The sequence below is a fragment of the Prinia subflava genome, chromosome 8, assembly GCF_021018805.1.
Source record: "Prinia subflava isolate CZ2003 ecotype Zambia chromosome 8, Cam_Psub_1.2, whole genome shotgun sequence".
Taxonomy (NCBI): domain Eukaryota; kingdom Metazoa; phylum Chordata; class Aves; order Passeriformes; family Cisticolidae; genus Prinia; species Prinia subflava.
In genome coordinates, this window is record NC_086254.1 from 19,179,257 (window position 1) to 19,197,313 (window position 18,057).

Below are 18,057 nucleotides of genomic sequence, written 5' to 3' on the forward strand. Positions count from 1 at the left end.
ACACAGCCCCCAGAGCTGCTGGGGACAGCTGGCACCTTGGGCATTTCTGTCCAGGATCCTGTCACCTCCGTGCCCAGAACCACACGGTGGGCAGGGCTGCTCTGTACAGCAACAGCGGCGTGACCCTGCCTGACGCCTCTGTGCTTATCGAGCCCCAGCGATATCCTGAGCCAAGGCCCGTTTATCCCGAGGCCTCCTGCCCACCCTGACAGAGCCCGAGCAGTTCTGCCTCGGGGCAAAAGTTCCGGCTCGTTTAACCCTTGGACAGGGAGTGGGAGCAGCACGCTCTGCCTGCCGGGGCTGTGCCCTGCTGCTGCTTTCCCCAGCCGCAGGGACCCCTGCTCCCCCCGAGGGCTGTGTTTACTCAGGCCCTTCCTGTCGGACAGGGTATTCTACACGTGCGGGGGCAGAGGAAGGGAGGGTTCTGCAGGGTTTTGGCGATGGGTTTTGCTGTGTCGGTGTGTTTTCCATCTCCTCATCTCTCCGGGAGGACAAGAAGCTTCCCGCCGGTCCGGGGGATGCATTTCCTGCAGCTGTAGGTACTAGCGGGCAGGAGGGATGTTCTCTCTCCTCTTTCACTATTCTCCCGCGCCGTCACAATATTTCTGCCCGTTTCCATGGCTCTGGGGTCACAGAGCAGCCCTGGTGCTGGCAGGAGACCCCGGCCCGCCGTGGGCTGCACTGGGGGTGCTCAGGGAGCCCCGAGTTCCCCCGTCCCTCCTCCGGAGCGCCCCGCAGCCGGGTTGTGTCCTGGAAGCGTCTCCGAATTCCGTCTGCAGCTGAGAGAAACCCGGGCAGCCCGAAACCTCCCCGGCCCCGAGGCCCCGGCCCTGCCCGGTCTCGCAGCGCCCCCGGCCGGCCGGAGCGGGTCCCGGTCAGTCCCGGAGCCCCCGGGCTGATGGATGGGCGGGGCCGCCGCGGTTCGGTTGCCCCGGTGGTGCAGAACTGTCACGGGTGGAAAATGCGAGACTGGAAATAGCCCGGAGCCCTGGGGGTCCCGCTGCCCTGGGCAGGAGTCGCAAACCCGGGCCCTGCTCGGGCACTCGGAGCGGGCGGGGAAGGGGCCGCAGTGGCCCCGGGGCTCAGGGAGCGCCTGTCCCCAGCCGGCCCGGGACATCCCCGGCAGGGACATCCCTGCTCCAAGGGGTCGAGAGCCGCCCGCGGAACCCGCCCCGCTCCGCTCGGCAGCCGGTAACCGATCAGGCCCGCCCCCGCCGGGCCCGCCCAGCGCCGCGGGGCCGGGAGAGGCGGGGCGGTACCGGGAGAGGCGGGGCCCGGCGCAGGGGCAGGCAGCGGCCATGGCGGTGCGGCGGGGGCCGGAACCGGGACCTGAACCGGGACTGGGCCCGGGACCGGGGCTGGCGCTGCCGTTGCTGCTGCTGCTGGCGGCGACGGCGGGGCGAGCGGGGGACGCGCGGCAGGAGGAGGCGGTGCGGGCGCTGGCGCGGCGCCTGCTCGGCCCCCGGGCCGCCGCCGTGTCGCTGTCGGTGGACCCGGCGCTGGCGGCTGGCGGGCCCGACATCTACCGGCTGTGGTCGCCTCCCGGCGCCGCAGTGGCCGTCGCCGTAACGGGCTCCAGCGGCGTGGCGGCGGCCGCCGGCCTCTACCGCTACCTGCGAGACTTCTGCGGCTGCCACCTGTCCTGGTCCGGGGCGCAGCTCCGCCTGCCGGACCCGCTGCCGCGGCTGCGGGCCGAGATCCGCGCCGCCGCCCCGGGCAGGTAACGGGGACGCGGGGCCGGGCGCCGCTCACGCCTCGTTAGCGCGGGACAAGGCGCTGTTGTGTAATGGGGGCCCGGGGGCGCGGGGGGCCCGGGCGCAGCCTCCGCCGCTCCCGCAGGTACCGCTACTACCAGAACGTCTGCACCCAGAGCTACTCCTTCGTCTGGTGGGACTGGGCGCGCTGGGAGCGAGAGATCGACTGGATGGCGCTGAGCGGCATCAACCTGGCACCGGCTTTCGCAGGGCAGGAGGCGGTCTGGCAGCGGGTGAGGACCGGGGCCGAGGGGCGGCGGGGACCGGGAGGGATTCAGAACCGGAACCAGCACGGTGACAGTGGCGGGACCTCTGGAACCGGGAGCCGTGGGACCGACTGACCCCCGGCGCCCGGCGCAGGTTTACCGTAACCTGGGGCTGAACCAGTCGGAGATCGACAAATACTTCACGGGTCCCGCGTTCCTGGCCTGGAACAGGATGGGCAACCTCCGCCGCTGGGCCGGGCCACTGCCGCCCACCTGGCACCTCAAGCAGCTCTACCTGCAGGTACCACGGGCGGCCCTGCCCGCCCAGGGCAAACCCGTGCCACCCTTTGGTCCTCCTGGCCCAGGCTGCCCCCAGGGAGCCTCGGGGATCCCCCCGCCCTAGCCTGAGCTGCAGCAGTGCCCGGGGGCTCCTCGTGGGAAGGTGGGGGCATCTCTTCTTCTGCTCTCTCCCTCCTTCTCTCTCCCAGTACCGGATTGTGGAGCGGATGCGCTCGCTGGGGATGACCACGGTGCTGCCGGCCTTCGCGGGCCACATTCCGCAGGGGATCCTTCGGTAGGCGCAGTCCTTGCCCCGGGGGCTCAGCCCTGGGCCCTTCCCGGGGTCTCACCTCCCACTGCAGCTTCCCCAGGAGGCTGCCCTGTCCCTGCATGGGCACAGTGGTCCTGTCCTGTTCTTCTCCTGATCCCCATCTCTGTCTCCGCTGCAGGGTCTTCCCACGTGTGAATGCCACTCGCCTGGGGCACTGGAGCCACTTCGACTGCACCTACTCGTGCACCTACCTGCTGGACCCAGAGGACCCCATGTTCCAGGTGATAGGGACCCTCTTCCTGAAGGAGCTGATCAAGGAGTTTGGCACAGACCACGTCTATAGTGCAGACACCTTCAACGAGATGACGCCCCTCTCCTCTGACCCTGCCTATCTCTCGAGGGTCAGCAATGCTGTTTTCAGTTCCATGACAGGAGGTGGGTCCGTGTGTGGTGCTGGCCTGGCCACAGGGGTCCAGGTGGGATAGCAGGGGCTGGGGGAGGTGGCCGTGAGCCCCATACAAGAGCAGAACCCATTGGTGGCAGACCCCCAAAACCCCCTTGAGGGGTGGTTGGTGGCCCCAGGGCCTCATGAGACACCTGTGGGCCCTGTCTGGAGAAGATCTCACTCAGTGCTCTTCTATCCCCAGCTGACCCCAAGGCGCTTTGGCTGATGCAGGGCTGGCTCTTCCAGCACCAGCCTGACTTCTGGCAGCCAGCGCAGGTGCGAGCCCTGCTGCAGGGAGTGCCCCTTGGCAGGATGATCGTTCTTGACCTCTTTGCTGAGTCCAAGCCCGTCTACCAGTGGACAGAGTCCTTCTACGGGCAGCCCTTCATCTGGTGCATGTTGCACAACTTTGGGGGCAACCACGGCCTCTTTGGCACAGTGGAGGCCATCAACCACGGCCCCTTCACGGCTCGACGCTTCCCCAACTCCACCATGGTGGGCACGGGGCTGGTGCCCGAGGGCATTGAGCAGAACGACATGGTGTACGAGCTGATGAACGAGCTGGGCTGGCGCCAGGAGCCCCTCGACCTGCCCAGCTGGGTAACCCGCTACGCCGAGCGCCGCTACGGCGCCCCGAACGCCGCCGCGGCCGCCGCCTGGCGCCTGCTCCTGCGCAGCGTCTACAACTGCACCGGTGTCTGCGTCAACCACAACCGCAGCCCCCTGGTGCGCCGGCCCTCGCTGCACATGGACACGGAGCTCTGGTACAACGCCAGCGACGTGTACGAGGCCTGGCGCCTGCTGCTGAGTGCAGGAGCACAGCTGGGCTCCAGCCCCGCCTTCCTGTACGACCTGGTGGATGTGACCCGGCAGGCGGCCCAGCAGCTGGTCAGCGACTACTACCTGAGCATCCGGCAGGCCTTCCAGAGCCACGCGCTGCCGGAGCTGCTGACGGCCGGGGGCGTGCTGGTGTACGACCTGCTGCCAGAGCTGGATAGCCTCCTGTCCAGCCACAGCCTCTTCCTCCTCGGCCGCTGGCTGGACAGCGCCCGTGCCATGGGCACCAGTGACCGGGAGGCTGAGCAGTATGAGCTGAATGCCCGGAACCAGGTGACGCTCTGGGGGCCCAGCGGGAACATTCTGGACTATGCCAACAAGCAGCTGGGGGGGCTGGTGCTGGATTACTACGCTGTGCGCTGGAGCCTCTTTGTCTCTGTGCTGGTGGAGAGCCTCAACTCAGGCCGGCCCTTCCACCAGGACCAGTTCAACCAGGCTGTCTTCCAAGTGGAGAGAGGCTTCATCTACAACAAGAAGCGCTACCCGGCTGTGCCAGCTGGGGATACGATGGAGATCTCCAGGAAGCTGTTCCTCAAATACTACCCTAGTGCCCTGCAGCGCAGCTTGGCTGGGCCTGCATGACTTTGGGTTCTGCCTCTGGAGCCTCCCCCAGAGAGGGTGGACAGAGCCCCTGCACCCTCTCCCATCTGGGCTCCTGGCCTGATGGCTGTGTCCTGGCTGTACTGGAAGAGGAGCACAGAGCCCTGGTGGCCCTCAGCCAGCCTAGATCCACCCCTTCCCATGCATGGGCAGGACGTGCCCCAAGAAGGGCTGGCAGATGGATGGGGGGCAGGCTGTGCCCCAGGATCCCATCCCATGACTTGTGCTCAGCTCTGTCTAGCTGCCCTGAGCCTGTTGCCAGGAGAGCTGGGCTGCCCCAGTGCTCTCAGATTGGTGGGACACTGCAGAGGGCCAGGACAAATGTGTCCCTGCTGAGGGGCCTTGGCTGGCTAGCAGGGGCAGTGATGGGGGAGAAGCAGACAGGGAGGTGGCAGTGGGCAGCGGGGTAGAGCAGCGCTGGACCTCAGTGCCTTTGGGGACATGGCACTGTATGGCCCTGCCCACATTTGGTGCCTTTTGTATCATGAAAGACCTTGCAGCTCTGCCTGCAGCATTGCTGGGGCTGCGCTCCCCAGGACGGAGTTTTTGATTCTTTTCCACAGCTGGGGCTTGGGCAGAGCCCAGCCACAGAGCAAATACAGACTTTTCTCCCATGTGTGTCCAACTCCTTTTGCTTGCACTGTGTGGAGCATGGGGGCAGAAGAGCAGCTCAGCCCTGAGCCTGCACAGCAGGAACAACACCCTGCCAGATGTGTCCTGGCAGCCGAAATGCCTGGCACAGCAAAGTACAGCTGGTGCAGACCCCCGGGGCTGTGGTTCCCCATGTGCCCCAGAGCCTCCTCCAGCAGGGAGGTCCTGGCTGGCTGGAGTCTTTATCACAGCACCTGCACGAGGATCAAGGCACAGGGAGCGCCAGGCATGCACGGGGAGGGGGGTGGAGGGGCCTTGAGATAAGGCAGCAGACACAACACGGTGACGTGGGGCGGGGGGACCCCTTTCCCAGCCCTCTTAAATGGCATGGCCCCGTTGGCCAGCACTGCCAGGCATGGAGAGAACCACGGTGCTGATCACAGGCTGCTCCTCAGGCATCGGCCTGGGGCTGGCTGCACGCCTGGCAGCTGATGCCGCTCGCCGCTTCAAAGGTAAAGGGGTGGACGCTGCCCCGGGGGGGTCCAGCAGCCCCTGGTGGTCTCCGGGCAGGGCCAGGCAGTGCCTCACCAAGGAGAGACAGAGCCTGGGGGTGGGCTGGGGTTGGTGCTGGCCGTGCTGCCCACAGTGCTGGCCACGCTCTCTCCCCAGTTTATGCCACCATGCGTGACCTGGCCAAGGGTGGGCAGCTCCTGGAGCGCCTGGGGGGCTGCTGCCCTGACACGCTGGAGCTCCTGCAGCTGGATGTCACTGACCCGTGCTCGCTGGCAGCTGCTGCACAGCGGCTGCAGGGACAGCGGCTGGATGTGTTGGGTATGGCTCTTCCTGGTGTCCCCAGTGTCCCTAGGGTGGTGAGGGGACCTCCCTGGGGTCACAACCCTCCCCAGGGCACCGGGAGCATTTGCCAAATCATGGGAGGTGCAGGCAGTCCTGGGGATGGGACAGGACGTCTTTAGCGGGGCAGAGGTGCAGTGGGTGGATTTGGGGGTGCCAAGGGCCCATCAATAGGGAAAGCTCCCCCATTTCTGCCTTCTGGCACTCAGTGGTGACACTGGCTGACTGCCCTGTGCCCATGCCTGGCAGTCTGCAATGCAGGGGTGGGACTGATGGGACCGCTGGAGACCTGCTCTGAGCAGGCCATGAAAACTCTCTTCGATGTGAACCTCTTTGGGGCTGTCCGCACCATCCAGGCATTCCTGCCTGCCATGAAGAGCCGCAGGGCCGGGCGCATCATTGTCTCCAGCAGCATCGGGGGGCTGCAAGGTGAGACCCCCAGCGCCCTGTGGCACAGGGAGCCGCGGGGAAGAGCTCCGGTGCTCAGGGTGCGGCTCTGCCCCAGGGCTGCCCTTCAATGCTGTGTACTGTGCCAGCAAGTTTGCGGTGGAGGGGCTGTGCGAGAGCCTGGCCATCGTCCTGCGCCCCTTCAACATCCAGTGAGTGCCGGTGATGCCGCGGGCATGCCTGGATCCTGCCCAGCAGGACGGGGGAATGCCAGGGCGGGGGTACGGGCAGCTCATGCGCTCCCTCCCGCAGCCTGACGCTGGTGGAGTGCGGGCCCGTCCACACCAGCTTCCTGGCCAACCTGCAGCGCCCCGACCCCGAGGGCAGCGAGATGCGGGGCCTGGACGCCGAGACACAAGGGCTGTACCGCCGCTACCTGTGGCACTGTCAGAGCATCTTCCGCGACGCGGCCCAGGACGTGGAGGAGGTCCTGCCGGTCAGTCCCCGCGGGGCGTGGGTGGCCGCGGGGCCGTGCCAGGGAGGGCTCTGACCCGTCTGCCGTGCCAGGTGTTCCTGGAGGCCATCGGCAGCCCCTGCCCGCCCCTCCGCTGCGCCAGCACCCAGCTCCTCGCCCCGCTGTGGCGCCTGCGGCTGAGCAGCCCCGACGGCTCCGCGTACGTGCGCGCCATGCACGACTTCGTGTTCGGCGGCAGCGAGGCCGGCGGGGACCAGCCCTGAGCGGAGCCAGCGCAACACCGGCACCGCTGCCGTGCGAACCCGCAGCGCCGACCCGCGCCCGGTCCCGTGTTCGGTGCCGCCGTGTCCCCAATAAAGCCCTTTGCAGCGCACGGCTCCGGCTCCGTCCCGGTCACGCCGCGGTCCCGCTGAACCCCCGCGCTCGTTCCGCCCTGCGGGGCGGGCCCGGCTGAGATGAGCCCCGGCTGCCGCTCTCCTCCTCCCGCGGGCGGAGCCTCCCGCCGGCGGCGGGGCTGCCCGGGAGGCGGCGCCGTTCCGGCCCCATCCCTGTCCCCGTTCCGGTCAGCGACGCTTCCGGCGGGGCGATGCCGCCCTTCGCCTCGGGGCTGCTGGTGCTGACGGCGCCGCTGCCCGCGCTGCCCCGGCGGGCGGCGGGGCTGGTGGCGGCGGCGGCGGGGCTGGTGGCGGGGCCGCTGTACGTGCACCTGCAGCCGGGGCTGCGGCTGGGCGGCCCCGCCGCCGGCCCCGCCGCGCCGCCCGCGGGCCCCGCGCTGCTGCGGGCTCTGGCCGCGCTGTACGCGGCGGCGGCGGCGCGGCGGGGGCTGGACCTGCGCGTCCTGCTCGGCCCCGGCCGCCGCCTGGCTCGGCAGCCCCGCGTTCTGCTGGCGGCCGCCGCCGAGGCGCCGGGGCCGCCGGAGCCGGTGCAGCTCGGGCTGCAGCGCCTGGCCGCAGCTGTGTACGGCTGCCCGCCGAGCCTGCCCGCGCTGCTGCTGGGCGAGGACACCGCGGGGGACGCCGGCGGCGACCCCGAGGGGGACCCCGAGCTGGGTCCTGACGCGGCGCTCCCCGAATTCTTGGATGTGGCGGTCGGCGGCACCTTCGACCGGCTGCACGGCGCCCACCGGCTCCTGCTCAGCGCCTGCTGCCTCCTGGCCCGGCGGCGGCTCCTGGCCGGGGTGGCCGACGGAGACCTGCTCCGCCGTGAGTCCGGGGCGGCCGTGGCGCTGCGCGGGGACGAGGGGTGAGCCCGGTGCTCCCCGGGGCAGGGCAGTGGTCTGGGGGCCCCAGTAACAAGTGAAGTGCTGGCAGCCACCCAGCCAAGGCGGTGCCATCCAGGCAGAGCGTCAGTGGGGATCCACTGGGGACCTGGTGCCCTGTCCACAAGCAGCGAGGTGTGCAGGTGCAGCGACGGCAAGGGGAGGGGGAGGCAGCGTTCAAAGTCCCAGCTGGGTGTTTTCTCCCATCTCTTGGTCTTGCTTTTCCGTCGCTCTTGTGCTGCTCCGCCCTCCTGGCACCCGGCAGACAAGGTCCTGCCGGAGCTGATCGAGCCCTACGAGCTGCGGGCGGCGAAGCTGCGCGAGTTCTTGGAGGACGTGAAGCCCTCGCTGTGCTACGACATCGTGCCTCTGGCTGACCCCTTCGGCCCCTCAGTCACAGACCCCAACCTGCAGTGCCTGGTGGTCAGTGAGGAGACCCGCCGGGGAGGGGAGGCCGTGAACAGGAAGAGAGTTGAAAACGTAATTCCCATGCTGGAGCCTGCTGGGCTACCCCTGTCCACCCTCTCACCCTCCCTGATGCTGTCTGGGGGCAAATTTGGTCTCAGTTAGCCCCTTCCCTCTGCTGCATTCTCATGGCTGAAGGCCCTCAGGGCTCCCTTCTCTCATCAGGGGCTCCCCGAGCTGGCTCTTCATGAAATCAAATTGATGAAGGACCCCGACCACCATCAGAACGAGGAGGAGAAGATCAGCTCCTCCAGCCTCCGGCAGAGGCTGCTGGGGACCCTGCTGCAGCCCCCACGGGTGAGGGGGACCTGCAGAGCCACAGCTGCAATGAGAGGAGGGGTGGGAGTCTCAGGAGCCAAAGAGTTTGGAAAGGTTGCCTGCTGCTCTGCAGGCCAGGGCCTTTCATGGCCTTTCATGGCCAGATCCAGACCAGGATCCTTCTGCAGCAAAGCCCAGGCTGCTGCCATGGCTTTCCTCTTTCCCTTAGCAAGACCCAGCTCTGCCGTTGCGCCCGTACGTCATTGGCCTGACTGGGGGAACTGGGAGTGGGAAAACCTCCATCGCCAAACTCCTGGGGCACCTGGGCGCCTTTGTCATCGACGCTGACAAGCTGGGCCATGCCGTCTATGTCCCCGGGGGCCCGGCCTACGAGCCCGTGGTGGCAGCCTTTGGGGCAGGTAGAGTCACCGGGGGCTGCAGGGGGAGGGAGGGGAAGGAGGGGTGTTCCAACATCCCACAGAGCCTGTGCTCCCCTCTCACCCCGTGAGTTTTGGGCTCCCCAAGTATTGTGTGTCCCATGTCAGAGCTGCTGGTGGGGAATGATTAACCAGGCTGCTGGAAAAAGCTCTTCCCTGTCCTTTTCAGGAATCAGGTGAAGAGCTGCCAGGTTAGGTGTTACAGCCATTTTCTGCATGCTGTTGAGAGCCCTGTGCCAAAGCCCTTGCCCCAGCCCAGGCTTACCACAGGGATGGGAGTTGTCCCTCCCAAACCTGTTTTGCTTCTGCTTTGCAGAGATCCTGAACGAAGATGGAACGATTAACAGGAAAGTCCTTGGGGCAAAAGTGTTTGGAAACCAGGTAAAAGCAGGTTTATTGTAAATACTTAATGCTGTGAGTGGGGGCTGTTCTCCTCTTGTGCCAGGGGCTTTTACTCTTCAGCCCTTTGAGATGATGACACCTTCCTGGCTGTATTTCCTGACAGTGGCATGGGGACAGGGTGGGACAGATCACATCTCTGCAGCTGAATCAGCAGCAGTGCTCTTGCCCTGCAGCTGCTGCTGCCTCCCTGTCCCCATCCCTGTCCCTGTCCCCATCCCCATCTCCTCTACACCATACTTTTCCTTCACCCAGCTCAGAGCAGCAGACCTGACATACACAGCCAGTGGTCTCTGCCCCTTGTACCCAGGGGGGCTCAGTGGCACCTGGCCTGTACAGGTGCCTCAGCCTGTTGCTCTGCTGTTGCCCCAGCCCAAGGTGGAGGCAGCTTAAGAAGTTCCCTGGATGGAGTTGTCTTCTGTGGGACCTGCTGCACGGGGAGCCTGCTGTGCTGTGGAGCAAAGCACCTCTCACAGCAGAGACTGAGATCTCTGCTGATAGCAGGGCTCTAACGGCAGGACATGGAAAATAACACAAAAAAGCACCCTGGCCCTGGCAGCAGGAATGGGAGCCTCTGGCCAGTATGAAAGCTTTCCTTCCTGGTGCTTGGCGATGAGCTGGACCCACCTCCCCAGCTTCAGTGGATCCCTCCTGGGTGTCTCCTGACTGCTTATAGCCCCCTCTCATGGCTGGCTACGCAGGGGTTCTGAGGGCAGGATCTCAAACCCTGCTGTGGTCCTTTGTAGGAGCGGCTGAAGAGCCTGACTGACATTGTGTGGCCCAAAATAGCCCAGATGGCAAAGGAGAGAATCAGGGAGGCCGATGCTCAAGGTAACAGGGCTGTGTGCTGTGTGGCAGCCTCACCTCAGCAGTGACACATCTGCACTGCAGCAAGGTGGGGCTGAGCCCAGGCTGTGGCAGCTATGGCCGGGCACTGAGGAACGCCTTGGTTCCGCAGGGAAGGTCGTGTGTGTGCTGGACGCTGCTGTGCTGCTGGAGGCCGGCTGGCAGGACATGGTCCACGAGGTGTGGACAGCCGTCATCCCGGAGGAGGAGGTGGGCCATGCCCTGAGCCCCTCGCTGGCCGCCGGGGCTGGTTCTCAGCCTGCCCCGGGCAGCTGAGTGCCCGCTGTGTCCCTGCCAGGCCGTGAGGCGCATCGTGGCCAGGGACGGGCTGACGGAGGAGGCCGCTCGCCGCAGGCTGCAGAGCCAGATGAGCAACAGGCAGCGAGTGGAGCAGTCGCAGGTGGTGCTCTGCACGCTCTGGGAGCCGCACATCACCCGGGAGCAGGTGAGCCCGGGGTGCCGCAGCACCGGGGCCGTTCTGGGCAGTGGTGAAGGAGCTGAAGGGCTCGGTGCTGTGCTCAGGCTGTGCCTGGGCGCGCCGTTCACCACCGAGGCTGCCACAGGGGGTGGATTTGGGTTGTAAATTCAGGCGGGAAGGAGGAGGTGGTGTGGGACTGGCGTGTGACGCTGCTGCCCCGTCGCTCACGTCCCCGGTGAGCTCTGAGGCATGCCCCCGTTCTCTGGCAGGTGCAGAAGGCCTGGGACCTGCTGCAGCAGCGCCTGAGCCCGGAGCCCGGCCCGTGAGGGGCCGTGAAGGTCCGTGTCCTGCCACCACTGCCCACCGTGAGCCGGACGGAGCCGCGTAGGACCGAGAGCAGCGGCCCCGTGCAGCTCCGGCGAGGGTCCGGGGCGTCCCGCGGTGCCCCGGTGAGGGGGAAGCCTGCGGGGCCGAGCCCCGCTGGGTGCCAGTAAAGAGGCTGCTCTTGCAGTGCGTGTCCGTGCGCTGGTCCCGTTCCCTCGCCCGCCCCCGCAGGGGCTCCGGTGCCCTCCCGGGGCTCGGTGCGGGACTCCCGGTGCCCCGAGGGATCCCGGCCCGGGGCCCGGCACCGGGAGCGCGCGGCGGTGACGTCACGCCCATGACGTCACACGGGGCGGGCGCTCGGGGGGGTGCGCGGGCGCCCCCTGGCGGCGCGGGGCGCGCGCGGTCCCGGCGGTCACATGACCGGGCGGGCGGAAGATGGCGGAGCCGCCGGGCGCCGCGGCCGAGGACTCGTGGGGGAAGGTGGGGCCGGGATCGGGTCGGGCCGGGCCGCCGGGTGCCGCGGGGGCGCAGGGCGCCGCGCCGGCACGGGGCTCGTGGCGACCGGGCAGGGTGAGCGCCGGGCTGGGGGTACGGGGGCGGGGAGCGCACACGAGTCGGTGCCTGGGCGAGGGGCGGCGGCCGAAGGCCCCGGCGGAGCCGCGGCTCGGGGGTGGCGGGGGCTCCGCGGGCCGAGCAAGCTCCTGGGGGCGGGGGGGCTCCGGGGCGCGGGCCGCGGTCGCCGCCCCAGCCCCGCTGACGTGTCTCCTCCGCCCGCCGGCCCCGAGCAGGTGGACGCGGCCTACGGCGACAATGGCCTGGACTCCGGTAGGTGCCCGGGCGGTGCCCGGCCCGCGCCGCCCCCGTTCGCGGGTGGCAGCGGCTGCCCGGGGCCGTCCCTCCCGTCCCTGCGCCCGGTCACAGCCCGCGTTGGGCACTGACCGCGGGACGCTCTTCTTCCAGCACTCTTCATGGAAAATGCCCGCAAAAGCAGCATAGTGTCCCGGGCCAACAGCATCGGCTCCACCAGTGCCTCCTCTGTCCCCAACACAGGTGGGGTTTGTCCTCCGTGGCCGCGTGTTTGTGCTCGCTGGGAATCTGGCACTGCCGGGCTCCCTGCCTGCCCTGCACGGGGGGGTGAGCGTGGCTGGGCAGGGTTCCTGTCCTGAGGAGAAAGAGGAGCAGGAAGGTGGTGGGAACAGCATCAGGGTTCTGTGGTTTCCAGCAGGGTTTGAAGTCGAGATCTGGTTTTGACACCTTCCCAAGAGAGCTGGCAGCATGTGCCTCCTGCCCAGCTCCCCGAGGAGAGGAAAAGGGTTGCCAAGGCTTTTCTTCAGCCCAGCCTGATGTAGCTGAACTGGGCAGGGCTATGCTGGGCCTGGCTGCAGCTGTAGTGGTCCCTTGAGCTGCCTTGTGCCCCTCCTCGTGCCTGTCTCCCCCCCCCTCAGCCACGCTGTGTCCCCACAGATGATGAGGACAGTGACTACCACCAGGAGTCCTTCAAGGAGTCGTACAAGGACCAGCGCCGCCGGGCGCACACCCAGGCTGAGCAGAAGCGCCGGGATGCCATCAAGGTGAGGCAGGAGGCAGCAGGTAGTGCTGCAGTGCTGCTGCCAGCCTGCTCCAGCACCCTGCTCTTCCAGCATTTCTCTGTTTTGCTGCTGGATCTGCCCTTCCACCACGTGTGTCTGTCCTGGCTTTGATGGGCCATGTTGTGGGAGCTGGGTGTGGACCTGGCCTCACAGGATGAGGCCACACTCTGTGGCTTTACTTCCCTGCAGAAAGGCTACAACGACTTGCAGGCCATCGTCCCCACGTGTGAGCAGCAGGATTTCTCCATCAGCTCACAGAAGCTGAGCAAGGCCATCGTGCTCCAGAAAAGTGAGTCCCAAGGGCGGGAGGGAAGGAGGTGCTATCAACCCCCAAAGCTCCGCCCTAGAGGTGTGCAAAGTTCAGCACCTTAGAACCTTCTGGTGTGATGAGGCTCTGGGTGCTGCTCACCTGCACTCACCTTGCCCAGGGGAACTGGGTCACTGGGAGCTGATGGTGCCCTGGCTCAGGCACCTCCCTCGGGGATCTGTGGGGCCCATATGTGCTCCCAAATCTTCACCCTGTGTTTTCATGCTCAGCTATCGACTACATCCAGTTCCTGCACAAGGAAAAGAAAAAGCAGGAGGAGGAAGTTTCTACCCTCAGGAAAGATGTGATGGCCTTGAAGATCATGAAAGTGTAAGGGAAGAGGTGTTGGGGTCATGCCCTCTACTTCCTGTTGTTCCCTCACATCCTTGCAGGGTTCTGCAGTGGTTCTCCTTCTGGGGACAGGCCTGGAGCTTGGAACCAGGAGCAGGAGCTGAGTGTGGGAGTTCAGAGCTGGGAGTGGGAGCTGGTGGAGGGCTCACTGCTGACCTTGGTGTGCCGTGCTTGTTTCAGGAACTATGAGCAGATTGTGAAAGCTCATCAGGACAACCCGAACGAGGGGAAGAACCAGATCTCTGATGAGGTGAAGTTCAGTGTTTTCCAAGGCATCATGGACTCCCTGTTCCAGTCCTTCAATGCCTCAGTCTCTGTGACGAGTTTTCATGAACTCTCAGCGTGTGTCTTCAGCTGGATTGAGGAGCACTGCAAGCCCCAGGTGAATGCAGGGCTGCAGAGGGGCTGGTGCCATGGCTGAGGGGGCAGAGACAGTGGCACAGGGGTGGCTGTCCCCCCACTGACTGTGTCCTCTCTCTGCCACAGACCCTACAGGACATTGTCATCGGGGTCCTGCACAAGGTGAAGAGCCAGCTCTACTGAGCCTCCCGTGCCACTTCTGTGCCTGTGGGGACGGGGCACTTCTGCCCAGAGGCCTTGGGTGCCAGGCACCACCCTGGGCCCTCTCCCTTGTGGCTGTTTTTAAGGTTCTCTGAATTATTTATTATATTCCTTCTGAAGCCCAACGGTGGCTGTGCAAACACTGCTGCTCCACTCAGTGCCACAGAATCGTTACAGGGATTGGCCAGGAGGGCAGGGGAAGGTGGTGAGGAGCAGGAGGTGGGGAGCAGAGTCTCTGGCTCAGGCAGTGCCGTGGGGTTGCCTGTGCCACTGACTGTCCTTGCAGAGCTGATCCCAGAGCAGCTCCATTCTGTGTCCTCAGGCCTGGGACAGCCCTGCTGTCCCCACGGTGGGGAAATGTGACAAATGCATACTAAAAACGATGGGTTTCTGGTATAGCAGTAGAAATTGCTTTTCCCTGGCCCATGGGGCTGTCCCCTGCCCCTCTGAAACAGCTGTTTTGAGTCAGCTGTTGCCTTCTGGAGGAGGCTGGCAGTGCTGGCAGCAGGATGAGCCCATCAAGAGCTGGGAGCTGTGGCCTGGCAGCACAGGCTAGGGCCCTGATGAACCCCAAGCGCTGCTGCCATGGGAAAGAACACAGGAAGTTCTGCAAGTGCTAGAAAGGAAAGTTCTGCAGCTCTAGCATAGTATGGCCACGTGCACTGGCTGCTCCTCCTTAGAACTTTTATACACACACATGACCAGCCTTGATTTGATTATTATTGTAAATTTTGAAATGGTTCCAAAGCGCTGCCTGTGCCAGCTGTAGAAGCAGCTGCTGTCAGGGACATGTTTGACCCTGCCCCACACCCAGTTTGGGTCACAGCTCTGCCCAGGTGAGGGTTGGTCACTGTCCAGAGTGATGGGACGAGGGTGCTGCCAGCAGCAGGGTTTGTTCTCCATAACCATGTTTGTGCTCCTGCTCCAAGGACACATCCAGGGAATGATTATTTTCCAGCACTGAGGAAGGAGTGCTGCCTCCTGCCTTGGGAAGAGGATGTGGAATTTTACAGACCTCACACATGAAAGTGATGTATTTTTCTATTGTGAAAAGTAATTAAATAAATTTCGCTGAATGTTTTAATGATCTTTCTGATGCTGAGTTTTTGGAGCTGTGCCCTAGAGGTGGTAGTTTGCAGAAGCCCATTCCAGCCCCTGTGGCTCAGGCTACCCTCTCCTGGCTCCTGCCCTCCCCACTCATCAGGGCCTAAACCCTGCCCTGACACCCTCTGAAGAGACAAACGTCGCAGAGATGTGCAGCTGAACCAAATCCTGGTGTTTAATGGATCATAATCTCATGTGACCACACCGGCACAGAGCAGAAAGCAGCTGGAACACACACAGAGCTCTGCAGCCCAACAGTCCCTCGCTCCTTTTCCTTACCAGAATACCAGGGACACAGCACCAGTGCCTCTACACATCCCTTCAGCCACATCAAATCCCAGCCAGGCAGCTCCATGCGCTGCAGGCAGGAAAAAATGACATTCCACTGCAAGGAGAGGGCCAGTGCCAAGTTACTCCCACCTACCACCCTTCCAACTGCAAAACCTTTTAAACCAAAAACCAATAAATACACAGGACAAGCCCTAGTCCTGCAGAAAGAGAAAAAGAACAACCAAACAGCCGAGTTCCAGAGGCAGCTCCACAGCAGCTTCTCCCCAGAACAAAGGCTCCCCCAGCACCTCACACGGTCGCTGGCAGCACGACGCCGTGGTCCTCATCTGTCTCTATCCCGACCTCCTCCTGCACGGCACCGAGCAGATCAGAACAGCCCTAGGCTCTGGCTCAGCAGCCGTGGGCATGGCCCAGCCTCGGTACTTACAAAGAACTGCTTCTTGCTCTTGGGATACCCCTCCAGGATGGCATCCAGCAGCTCGGTGGCCTGGCGAGACAGGGCCCGTGAGGGCTGCGGGCAGCAGTGGCCGTGGGGCCGTCGCTGCCCACCCACAGCACAGGCGGTACCATGCGCTTCCTGCGGCGCCACTCCCGGCGGTACAGCTGCTGCTCCCGGCACACCTGAAACAGCACCGGGTCAGGGCAAGCGATGTCAGGGAACTGCTGGATCCCGGATCCAGACTGGCCCCGGGCTCAGACACAGCGCCTGTTCACCTTCTCTTTTTCCTCCGGAGTCACATGGTTGGTAGCAGACTTAATCCTCTCCAGTTTCTCCGTGTAACTGGCACAGTCCTTCCTCAGTGCTTCGATCTCCCTGGAAATCTCAGGGGTCGTCATGGAGCTGTTCAAGTCCTTCAGCTCTGCGAAGGTGGCACCGATCACCGGCCGGGCTGTCACTGGGCACCGGGGCACAGCCGCCCCTGCCCTCGGGGATCCCGCGGCGGCTCGGGGCTGCCCGGCCGGGCACACTCACCCGCCTCCATCTGCCGGCAGCTCTGCTGCAGCGCCTGCAGCTGGGCCGAGCGCCCGGCAATCTCCCCGTCCAGCCCGCGGAGCTCCGCATCGTTGGCGGCCGGGAGCTGCTCCTGCGGGGAGCGGCGGCTCAGGGTGCGGGGCCAGCAGGGCCAGCGGGCGGCGGCGGCGGCCGGGGCTCACCTGGTCAGCGAAGTAAATCTTCTGCTTCCCGTAGACCTTCTCGCGAACACGGCCCTGCTGCGCCAGCTGCTCCAGCGCCTTCACCACGGCCTGCGGGACGCGGCGTCAGCCGGGCCCGGGCCCGGGCCCGCCCCGCCCCAGCCCGGCCCGGCCCCGCTCACCGCCTTGCCCAGCCCGTGCTCCCGCTGCAGGTTCCCGAAGGCGTCCTGGGCGCTGTACGGGCGGTTCTGCTCCCGCAGGTACCGCAGCAGCACGGCGGTGGCGCCTCCTGCGGGACCAGCCCCGGTCACCGCGGCCTCCCGGGACCGCGGAGCCCGCCCGGTGCGCCCCCGCCGCTCCCGCACTCACCGCCCGCCGCGGCCTCGCGCCCTTTGCTCATCCCGCGGCCCCGGGCCTCCGACCCCGCTCGGTTCCCGGTTGGCGCCGTTCACGCACTTCCGGCGCGTCGCCCGCTCCCCGCCAATGGCGGCGATGGCGGGCGCAGCCCGTGATTGGCGGCGGTACCGTGCGCCGCCCGGTACCGGCCCGCCCCCGCGGGAACGGGCCCCGCGCACAGCCCGGGCCGGGCTCCGCGCCCCCGGGCAGGCACTCACCCACCGGAACCGGCGCTCCCGCCGCGGGGCGAGAAGCGCAGCCCCCTCAGCGGACTCGGCCAGCGAGAGGCTCGGGCCCGTAGGGAATAACCCGTTACCGACCTCCCCTTCCCGGTGAGGCCGGCCCCCCGCCCTCCGCCCCGGCACGGCCGACGCAGTCGAACAGGCGGAGTCAGACAAAGAGCAGCCAGTCCCTGATGAGGTACGTTCTTGGCTGCACAAACGTGATCAGAACCGGGTCTATGGCTTAGGAAAAGTACTGGGGGCGCTCGGTGGGCAGAGGGGGAGCGGCTCTCCCTGGGGGCTGCTGGTTTGTTACAGGACCGCGGCAGGCGCGACCTCCTCAGTCACTGGTGGCCCGGGCTGCTGTCCCTGTCCCGTTCCCTCTGCTGGGCTCTGCCTGCACAAGGCTGGAGGCAGCAAGGGCCCAGGGGGCACACCGCCGCCCTGTCCGCCCTGCTCCACCCCCTCCTTCCTCCAGGAAAACTGCCAGGGGACGCGCAGCCCCGGCTCTGGCCGTGGGAACGCACTGGAGCAGCACAGGGTTTCTAGCAAAGTGTTAGTTGTCTGTTAACAAAGGCTGTTAGTTCAGAAAAGCAACACAAGAGCAGGGGCTACACGTGGATGTTCTTGCAGGTGGTGTGGTGGTCACAGCAGGTGTCTTATTGCCATTGAGCTCTTACAAAACAGCATCAGGAGGAGCTGGAGTCGAGGGAGCAGCCAGTGCAAGGAAAACACTGCGGCTGCACAACATCCACAATGGAGCAAGGGGCTTGGTTCCACCTGGAGTTGGATATTGCTGAGAGAGAAGACTTGGATTTGTGCACATATGAGGAGCGGGGAACAGGTGTCTGAGACAGAACAGCAGTGAGTCCCAGACACCACGTCTGAGGGCTCCATCCTGTTCCCCTGGTTATACATCAGTGCCAGAACTTGGTGCACAATTGTTCCTGGCGATGCTGTCAGTCCCACTGGACTTGAGAGCTGCAGACATCAGATTTATT

At 65.4% G+C, this 18,057-nt stretch overlaps 5 protein-coding genes across 9 annotated transcripts; 4 read left to right on the forward strand and 1 right to left on the reverse strand.

Moving 5' to 3' along the window:
* Nucleotides 1-887: 887 nt before the first annotated feature.
* NAGLU (N-acetyl-alpha-glucosaminidase) lies at nt 888-5,006 on the forward strand. Its single transcript, XM_063403900.1, has 6 exons — nt 888-1,720; nt 1,840-1,987; nt 2,115-2,261; nt 2,449-2,534; nt 2,689-2,945; nt 3,158-5,006. Exons 1-6 carry the CDS (start codon nt 903-905, stop codon nt 4,372-4,374), a joined length of 2,673 nt encoding a protein of 890 aa, XP_063259970.1. The 5' UTR covers nt 888-902; the 3' UTR covers nt 4,375-5,006.
* Nucleotides 5,007-5,365: 359 nt separating this feature from the next.
* On the forward strand, nt 5,366-7,084 carry HSD17B1 (hydroxysteroid 17-beta dehydrogenase 1). The gene is made up of 6 exons (XM_063403975.1): nt 5,366-5,495; nt 5,653-5,814; nt 6,085-6,264; nt 6,341-6,434; nt 6,535-6,718; nt 6,790-7,084. Exons 1-6 carry the CDS (start codon nt 5,366-5,368, stop codon nt 6,958-6,960), a joined length of 921 nt encoding a protein of 306 aa, XP_063260045.1. The 3' UTR covers nt 6,961-7,084.
* A 184-nt stretch (nt 7,085-7,268) lies between these two features.
* On the forward strand, nt 7,269-11,293 carry COASY (Coenzyme A synthase). Its single transcript, XM_063403919.1, has 9 exons — nt 7,269-7,899; nt 8,221-8,435; nt 8,586-8,717; nt 8,908-9,097; nt 9,432-9,496; nt 10,261-10,345; nt 10,473-10,570; nt 10,659-10,805; nt 11,048-11,293. The coding sequence occupies exons 1-9, from the start codon at nt 7,284-7,286 to the stop codon at nt 11,102-11,104; spliced, it is 1,605 nt and encodes a 534-aa protein (XP_063259989.1). The 5' UTR covers nt 7,269-7,283; the 3' UTR covers nt 11,105-11,293.
* Nucleotides 11,131-14,999, forward strand: MLX (MAX dimerization protein MLX). Of its 4 annotated transcripts, none has more exons than XM_063403979.1 (8): nt 11,131-11,227; nt 11,891-11,927; nt 12,063-12,152; nt 12,567-12,673; nt 12,881-12,980; nt 13,229-13,328; nt 13,530-13,731; nt 13,836-14,999. In XM_063403979.1, the coding sequence occupies exons 3-8, from the start codon at nt 12,071-12,073 to the stop codon at nt 13,890-13,892; spliced, it is 648 nt and encodes a 215-aa protein (XP_063260049.1). In that variant the 5' UTR covers nt 11,131-11,227; nt 11,891-11,927; nt 12,063-12,070; the 3' UTR covers nt 13,893-14,999. The 4 variants fall into 4 exon arrangements, with proteins under 4 accessions (XP_063260049.1, XP_063260048.1, XP_063260046.1 ...); XM_063403976.1 differs by lacking the exon at nt 11,131-11,227 and adding an exon at nt 11,401-11,672; XM_063403977.1 differs by lacking the exon at nt 11,131-11,227 and adding an exon at nt 11,411-11,582.
* A 166-nt stretch (nt 15,000-15,165) lies between these two features.
* On the reverse strand, nt 15,166-17,107 carry PSMC3IP (PSMC3 interacting protein). 2 transcript variants are annotated; one of them, XM_063403990.1, is made up of 8 exons: nt 16,809-17,107; nt 16,622-16,728; nt 16,461-16,550; nt 16,279-16,390; nt 16,020-16,165; nt 15,873-15,926; nt 15,733-15,792; nt 15,166-15,653 (listed from the first exon to the last, which is right to left on the reverse strand). In XM_063403990.1, exons 1-8 carry the CDS (start codon nt 16,837-16,839, stop codon nt 15,594-15,596), a joined length of 660 nt encoding a protein of 219 aa, XP_063260060.1. In that variant the 5' UTR covers nt 16,840-17,107; the 3' UTR covers nt 15,166-15,593. The 2 variants fall into 2 exon arrangements, with proteins under 2 accessions (XP_063260060.1, XP_063260059.1); XM_063403989.1 differs by having other exon boundaries at nt 15,733-15,926.
* Nucleotides 17,108-18,057: the final 950 nt, after the last annotated feature.

Coding starts and splice junctions, on each gene's coding strand:
- NAGLU (XM_063403900.1), top strand. CDS start 903: ATGGGCGGGGCCGCCGCGGTTCGGTTGCCCCGGTGGTGCAGAACTGTC. Junction 2,262..2,448: donor TCAAGCAGCTCTACCTGCAG/GTACCACGGGCG, acceptor TCTCTCTCCCAG/TACCGGATTGTGGAGCGGAT. Junction 2,946..3,157: donor TTTCAGTTCCATGACAGGAG/GTGGGTCCGTGT, acceptor TTCTATCCCCAG/CTGACCCCAAGGCGCTTTGG.
- HSD17B1 (XM_063403975.1), top strand. CDS start 5,366: ATGGCATGGCCCCGTTGGCCAGCACTGCCAGGCATGGAGAGAACCACG. Junction 5,815..6,084: donor ACAGCGGCTGGATGTGTTGG/GTATGGCTCTTC, acceptor CATGCCTGGCAG/TCTGCAATGCAGGGGTGGGA. Junction 6,435..6,534: donor CTGCGCCCCTTCAACATCCA/GTGAGTGCCGGT, acceptor TCCCTCCCGCAG/CCTGACGCTGGTGGAGTGCG.
- COASY (XM_063403919.1), top strand. CDS start 7,284: ATGCCGCCCTTCGCCTCGGGGCTGCTGGTGCTGACGGCGCCGCTGCCC. Junction 7,900..8,220: donor CGACGGAGACCTGCTCCGCC/GTGAGTCCGGGG, acceptor GGCACCCGGCAG/ACAAGGTCCTGCCGGAGCTG. Junction 8,436..8,585: donor ACAGGAAGAGAGTTGAAAAC/GTAATTCCCATG, acceptor TTCTCTCATCAG/GGGCTCCCCGAGCTGGCTCT.
- MLX (XM_063403976.1), top strand. CDS start 11,538: ATGGCGGAGCCGCCGGGCGCCGCGGCCGAGGACTCGTGGGGGAAGGTG. Junction 12,981..13,228: donor GGCCATCGTGCTCCAGAAAA/GTGAGTCCCAAG, acceptor TTTCATGCTCAG/CTATCGACTACATCCAGTTC. Junction 13,732..13,835: donor AGGAGCACTGCAAGCCCCAG/GTGAATGCAGGG, acceptor TCTCTGCCACAG/ACCCTACAGGACATTGTCAT.
- PSMC3IP (XM_063403989.1), bottom strand. CDS start 16,839: ATGAGCAAAGGGCGCGAGGCCGCGGCGGGCG. Junction 16,729..16,808: donor GCGCGAGGCCGCGGCGGGCG/GTGAGTGCGGGA, acceptor CTGGTCCCGCAG/GAGGCGCCACCGCCGTGCTG. Junction 16,166..16,278: donor CTGCCGGCAGATGGAGGCGG/GTGAGTGTGCCC, acceptor CCACCTTCGCAG/AGCTGAAGGACTTGAACAGC.